This window comes from Fistularia commersonii, chromosome 7 (genome assembly GCF_037954325.1).
Source record: "Fistularia commersonii isolate RoL2024-O1a breed Wild chromosome 7, RoL_Fcom_v1.0, whole genome shotgun sequence".
Classification (NCBI taxonomy): domain Eukaryota; kingdom Metazoa; phylum Chordata; class Actinopteri; order Syngnathiformes; family Fistulariidae; genus Fistularia; species Fistularia commersonii.
In genome coordinates, this window is record NC_141290.1 from 5,227,501 (window position 1) to 5,235,000 (window position 7,500).

General features: G+C 48.9%; 1 protein-coding gene across 2 annotated transcripts in view; it reads right to left on the reverse strand.

Annotated features, from left to right (window-relative positions):
• cttnbp2 (cortactin binding protein 2) overlaps positions 1-7,500 on the reverse strand; it is a 52,223-nt gene that overhangs the window by 19,232 nt on the left and 25,491 nt on the right. For both annotated transcript variants that reach the window (XM_086149286.1, XM_086149285.1), the window contains exons 4-5: positions 4,719-6,099; positions 525-800 (exon numbers count right to left, since the gene is read on the reverse strand). In XM_086149286.1, coding sequence (XP_086005412.1) covers positions 525-800; positions 4,719-6,099 — 1,657 coding nt within the window. The remainder of the gene's footprint in view (positions 1-524; positions 801-4,718; positions 6,100-7,500) is intronic.

Genomic DNA, 7,500 nt, shown 5'->3' on the forward strand with positions numbered 1-7,500 from the left:
TATAAGATTTGAAAAGTAGAAATAGCATTTACAAAGTGATCATGACGCTTATAAAGTCACAACCTCATCCCATTCAGGTGTCATGCCCTAACTGTTGTTTTTTTTATCCTTGTTGGTCTCTTGTTGATTTATTCTTGTCATTGCTATTGTGACTCGGTATATGTTAGTTTGGATGGTCTTTTTTCACCCTTACTGTCTTTTTTTTTTCCCCATTCTGTTGTCCACTCTTATCCTTGATGATGTTGTTGTTGTTCTCTCTGCGGTCTATTTATTTGTGGATGTTCTTTTGTTATTTTCTAATTGTCTCTCTATATATTCATATTTATTGACACCATTACTGTTAGCAATTTCCCCTATGGGGATTAATGAAGTTTTTATCAAAAGTGATAACAGTGCTTGAAAAGTGGTACTAACATTTATTAAGTGCTCATTATTTATAAACTGTAATATTGACGATATGATCAGGTTTATAAAGTGGTAATTATACTTAACAATAACACTGCGCTTAGCCCAAAAATGCTCACCTGTGTGTCCGTTCTGAGCAGCAGCAAACAGGGCAGAGGTTTTGTGGAGGTGGTCGGGTTGAAGGGGCTCCGCGGCGGCGGCGGCGGCGTTCTGGTGGAGGTGTTGGTGGGCGGAGGAGGGGGTGGAGCTGTTGTTGGTCGGGTCTGGTTGGTTAAGCAGCATTGACAATAAAGTGACATTTCCCTGGGAAGCAGCTTGGAGGAGCAGGGGGAGCCTGCCGTCCAGGGCAGCAGGCCCGCCGCCGCTGGGGGGGGCGACTACGGAGGGGCGCCAGCCTGTGGGGGGGTGGGGGAGGGGACGGAGGAGGAGGAGGAGGAGGAGGTTAAACTAGGAGGGAGAGGAGGACGGACGGGCTAGAAGTGCTGGTAGGTGCGGGTGCGAGGAAAGGGTTGAGAGAAAACACTTCATCATCAGGACAGAGTCTTTTGTTCGGGTACCGAGAAGGTTCGACGGCAGGGCTTCCTGCCTGGAACTGACTGGGCTTTTTTGAAAATGACCCTGAAACGACTGCCAACCGAGCTGATTGGAAATGACGGGGAAATGATTGAAAACTAACATGGAAATGTCTGAGAAATAACCTCGAAATTACTGGAATATTACCTGGAAATTATTTCACAACACCTGGAAATCCTCATGAAAACTACCCGGAAATTGTTAAAAATGTAATTCATTGAAATTGATGGAAAAAATGTTTTTCAATCACCTGAAAATTACCAAAAACAAAATAAGTATGATTAAATCTAGAAATTATAATATAAATGGAAATTACTGGAAAATCCGCGAAAAGGAAATGAATTAATAAATAACCTGGAAATAACAGAAAAATTACATGGAAATGACCTCCAAAAATTTGTAAACAATAAATAACTGGAAAGTAACCTGGAGATCACACAAAATTCCCTAATAATTATTGAAAAATAACCAAGAAATTACTGAGAAGTAAAGGTCAGAGAATCAAACAGTGCTGGGGCCGAAACAAAAGAATCTGTTTCCCGATCGATTGATATCCAACAGATAGATATCAATCAGGCTTCCTAATAATCACCAGCTACATTAATGCAAACCAGACCAATGCACACACACACACACACACACACACATACACACACACACACACATACACACACACACACACACACACCAGTGCTCAGAAAAACAGAACGCAAACACAAATAACATGGAAGTGGAGAGCTGAATGCTAAATGCTAAAGTGACGGTAGCAGTGATGCAAAGCTAATGCCTAGCAGTTACACCTCCCTATCAAAATAAACTCTTAAAAGGCACGTGACGACTGTGGAGGAAGACAGAGGCCCGTCTTCTCTGCATGTGTGCAGGGGGGATTGGGGACCTGCTCCATTTAGCACCCCCAACAGTTAGCTTAGCACAAGGTGCTGTGATTTCAAGGCCCCGGATGCCGATTTGCAACCAGAAAACGGACACATCTGAAATGCCATTTGGCATTGAGACAAGATGGCGTAGAAATTTGTGGTCCATGAGAACCAGCGTCACCGTGTTTTGTTCTGTCTTTATGGGATGTTTTTCTACCAAGAACCCTCTGTCGACGGCAACCGTTTCTCAGGAAAGTAGATCCGGCTATTTATTCACCTCTGATATCCCGCTGCCTTGTGATCTCATCTAAGGCGTTGCTGCATTGACGTTAATAGCGTTTTATTGGGTTTTTCGTCTGGATTTTTCAGTGGGGGTTTTGTCGAACAGGAAATGCCGGTGTTTTCCTTTAAGAAAACGTCTCAACCAGGAAGTAGGAAATGAGTGCGGAAATTAGGGAGCAGAAAGGACAGGAAAACGCAGTCTGAAGGGGATGAGACTTAATAACATAATATTATTAAAACTATATATAGTACATATAATATTATAAAACAAATTTAATTAGCATGATTTAGATTTTTAAAATTGTATTACATTTTGTGTGTTTCTGATTTTTTTACGTTAAATAAATGATAAATTCCTTCATTAAAATGTTTTTGATTTTGAAGGACACATTGAAATAAAATGAATGAAAATAGGCAGTAATTATCTAAAAAAAAATGCTAATTTTACTGTTCAAAATAATAATAATGCTTCACACTTTGATTAGGACCTTTCAGGTGTTTCTCAATAAAAAAAAAACATTTGAATTAAATCTGATCTAAAAGGAATAAATACATGAGTCGATGAATTGATTAATTAACGAATGACTGGATAGCCTCCTTGGGACCCCGAGGAACTCTTTTCAGACTTTGCATTTAAAATAATTCTATATCCCTCTCCCCATAGAACCCTGTGGAACGGCAGGGAACGTAGTTCTCTCTGGTGAGGGTTCCAGCACATGCAGCCCAGAGAACCCGCATGCTCCTCCAGAGACTCGCAGGCAGGAAACAGCAAAGAAAACCTTTATCACTGACTGGGTCTTTCTTCGCTGGCGGTTTACCCACTGGGTTACCGAAAAGAACAGACGGCGGAACAGGCAACGGGTTAACACAGACATTAGCAAGCTGGTTAATGGGCTACATTCTGAGCCGCGCAAAATTTACGGGACGTTATTCCACCAAGATACCCTTTTGGGGGGTATCCATCAGCAATCATACCCCAAACTTTTCTAGAACCTGCTCTGGCGAGCCAATACTACAACATAATGTCTGCTTGCATGTCACACGACCTTACGCTTCTCTCGCTTTGACAAGGAGCCACAGACGTCCTCCATTGTAGTTGCGTTTAGCGGTGCCCAGGAAACAAAGGTTGTGGAAACTTTGGCGCCACCATAGCTGTGACAACGCCACCCATGTTGGGGAGGAGTTACGATGCAACCAAACGCCACACAAACCAAGAAGCGGTGGAGGTGCGTCGTGGATAAGTAACACGTGAATACGATTATAAAAGGTCAGTGGATCTAATATGGGATCGGGCCGTCACTTTAAGTAGCATGGTTCCCATCCCGCTGGAGATTAAAAAAAATAGGAAGTAAAGAAACGGAGGCCGAAATCCAACTTTGAACTTTCCGAAATTGGCGTCATCACACCTGGTTTCAATCCAGCTAAGCTGTTATAACCCCACTGCCTCCCTCCCCCTGTAAAGACCCAACCGTAAATAAAAGACAAGAAGCACATTGCAGGTGGTGATGAGAAGTGAGTGGCGTGGGTGGAGTGGGGTTAATGAGGGCTGGAGTAGGAAGTGAAGATGAAGGTGGAGGAGGAGGAGAAGGAGGGGCAGCAGCCTCTGGCAGCAGCTTCAGAGTGGAGTCAGTGGTCAGTCGCCTCGGTTCACCCCCGGCGGGGCTGAAACTGGAGTCGACGCGCTCGTTAGCGTCGTGGTGCCGCTGACGGAGACGCCCAGCGGAGACATGTGATACAGCGGCGCCGCGGGGAAGGAGCACCGAGGCCAGTGAGAAGGAGACAGGGGGAGGGGATATATATAAAAAAAAAAAAAAGCCGGTTTAAAGTTCAGAGGGAAAGTCAGAGACCAGAAAGGTCGAGAAGGGAGAGTCCAAGTCCTGGAGTTTCGAGGGTGGTAATTCTGACAATTATGGATTGATCTATCGGCACTATTTACTCTTTGTTAAACATGAATTATTGGTACTTTCCATTGTACTACCTTGTAATTGATCAAGAAAATTCCCTTAAAAGTTACATGAAAACATGTTATCTACAAATATCATACTGCAAATTATCCGCTCTATAGTTAGCCTAGCGCAATTGATTTGAAAGACGAGTGTTCCTAAATTTAGCCTAGCCTTTGTGAGTTAGCCTAATGTACCTCTAGCTAGTCAAGAATCACCGCTGTCAGCCTCACATCCTCGTTGTTATCCTAGCATCGCTGAAGAAAAATCCTACTATCCATGTGTCGAGCCTTGCATCTGTCTCGCTATCCTGATGTGGCAGCGGCCAGTCTGGCCAGTCTATGCTAATCTAACGGCGCGGAGGAGCAGTTGAAGGCGACCTACTAATGTACTTGTAGTTAGCCTTGCACTTGCAGTTAGCCTAGCCTGGGATAGCGTCACCGTAGCCTGATGTCCACGTTGTGGGATCTAATGTACCCGCAGAAAAACTTAGTATCCGCGCAGTGAGCCTTGCGTCCATCTGGCTGGCATGACGCTGCCGCGAGTGGTCTATGATGTGCTAAGCTAACGTCATGGAAGGACAGTCGAGGACAAGAGAGTAGGACCCCAGGGAGGCGGCGCTGCAGAAGATCCCCATTACCTGATGCTGTTGCCAGGGGGCTGCCTGGGGGGGCGCGGGGGCTACAGGAAGATGGCGCACTAATGGAGGCGGATGTGGGTGGGGGCGGAGGAGGGGGTGGGGGAAGGGGGTGCATGGAGGAGGGGGGGCTGCCAATGACGACGGGGCACTCTGTGCATGCTGCTGCTGCCGCTGCTGGCCGCCGCGGCGGCCCCCGGCCGGACCCCGGCGAGCGGGGCCGCGGGGGGCAGGCACCCACCTGAGAGGCCGTCAGGGCCGGGACCAGGTCCAAGGCGGGTTTGGGCGGCAGCTGGGGCGTGGCCGGCTTCGGCGCCGCCCCGTGGGGGCGACCGCCGTCCCCCGCCACCTTGACAGGCGGGTGTGGGGGGGAGGGGGTCTGGGAGAGCCCAGGCTTTTTGGGCGGGATGGGCGGAGGGTTGCCTCGGTCGATCCTCGCCACCGTGGGCGACTTAAGGCCGATGGGGTGACTCAGTCGTCCGGGAAACGGGCCCCCCTCGGAGGCGGAGTGCGGCAGGCCTGGGCGCAGGGGGCCGGTGCCTCCTGCCGGCGGGCTGGTGAAGCGCGACAGCACCTGCGTGACGGTGTGACGCGCTTGCTGCTTGGCGGCGAAGTTATCCCGGTTGGAGGGCGAGAGGTCGCGTGCCGGCGGACTCTGGGACGCCGTGCCGTTTTGGTCCTGCTCCTGGAACTTGTAGCGCGCGGCCTGGACTCGTGGGCTAACACCACTGGGCGCGTGCGGCGGCTGGGACTCAGAGCCGTTCTCCGCCTGCGCTGCCGCCCGGGCCGCTGACTTGGGTAGGCTCAAGCCCATGTAGTTGGCAGGGGCTGGTTTTACTGGGACCTTGGGCTCAGTGAGCAGCGGGTCCGTTTGGCAAGACGCCGTCCGGGAGCTGACGGTCTCCGTGGCGACGGAGACAGAGACGAGGGCGGGTTGCGGCGGTGGCGGGGGAGAGCCGGTTCCCGCCGATTCCGGTCCGGCGGCGCCGGGCTCCTCCCCCTTTTCAGTCCGGAACTGCTGCAGCTGCAGCCGCAGCCCCTCACGCTCTGCCTCCTCACGGCTCAGCCGCGCACGCAGCTGCTCGCGCTCCGTGTCAAACTCCGACAACTGCTTCTCCATCGTGGCCTCCATCTGCTGGCTCCGCCTCCTCTCGGCGCCGAGCTCCTCCTCCAGGTGTCCGGCGGCACGGCCCTCCTCATCCAGGCGCGCCTGCAGCTCATCAAAACGCTGCGACTCCTCCACCACGCGCGTGGCCAGCTGCTTGCACTCGCGCACCAGCATCATCACGATGTGCTTGTTCTTTTCGCGCTCGTCCTTCAGTTGCGCCGACAGTTTGCGATGCTCCACCTCCAGACTCTGCAGCTGCTGCTTCTCCATCTCCAGCTGCAAAAGAAATGAGCAATATAAATAGAATTGAAAATAAAAGAAAATTTTGCAAAAGCAATAATAAACAATTAATCTAAGGTGATATGACAATATGTTTTACGATGTATAAATACTGCAGAGCTAGTTTGCCTCGTCACTCTCTGCAGTTAGTCCTCGTCATTAACCTAGCATATCTCTGGTCATCATGCAGCTAGCCCAGGCTACCTCAGTTACCCTAGCGTATAATGAGTTAGACTAATAGTAATGGTTGACAAGCTGATGCCCATGTCCTTAGCCAAGCATAACTGTCAGGAAACTTCGCCTGGCATCTGACTTTGTCTGGCTATGCTATGCTAACACTACGGAACGAAAAGTTGACGACAAGGTCTTACTTCTAACATAATTGTACTTAGCCTAGCCTCTTCCTGTAAGTCTGTACTAGAGTCACTGTATCCAGACTATAGTCCCGCCAGATTTAAGCGAAATATTTTTATCCGCAAGAAGATGAGATGCGGAACTACTCTGAGTGATAAAAATGGGGATGAAATTTCAAAATAGAATCAAAACATTTCACACGAGAAACTTGTTAGGAGCTTGAATATAAATAAGACAATCAAATTAAGACCTAAAGACACTTTATAGCCCGACTTGTTATTTTGACACTTTATAGTTTTATTTGTATTTCTTAGTCTCCCCCCTTTTTTTACTGTTTGTACAATTTCCTACTATTATTTATTATTCTTATGTTTTACTTGAAACTCTGGCACAACAATTTCCTTCGGGATAAATAAAGTTGTTCTTATTCTTAGATTCCCTCCCTGCTAGCTTCATGATGCTAACTGGGCTTAGCATGGGGCTCTGGCTTAAACTACCCAGAAACAATTTGGTACCGCCCATTCCCTCCAGCCAGCTGTTGCCGGGGAAGGGGGAGCAGCAACGAGCTACTAATTGGTCGCGGATTAATAGCGTTGCAGGAGGGAGGAAACGTAGCTGCGGCGGCGCTCCAGCAGCCTATGGAGCAACATGGCCGGATTAAGGATGGCTAAAAATAAGCGTAGGGCGAATTCAGGACAGCGGGCGGCATGACGGACAACGCAATGACCCCCCGCCCCCACTGACATGGAATTTCACCCTGAATTCTCAAACTGTTGGCGTCAAGATGATGAATTCAATTTGGTGGATTTGATTGGACGAAGCCCGTCGACGAGGATACATTTCCCGGCAACGTGTTTACCCACAAATGGTTAACACGGGGGGGGGGGGAGTTACTGTAAAGAGGGTCCCCTGAGTTCATGACTGATTCATGGCATGAGGAGGAAGAGGAGCTTATGGGTAATTCAGTAGCTCATGTATGGACGGGGTGTTAAAGATAGCTCTGGTGGGACCCTTCTACCCGGCAACCCCAAGCTTTTAGTAGGA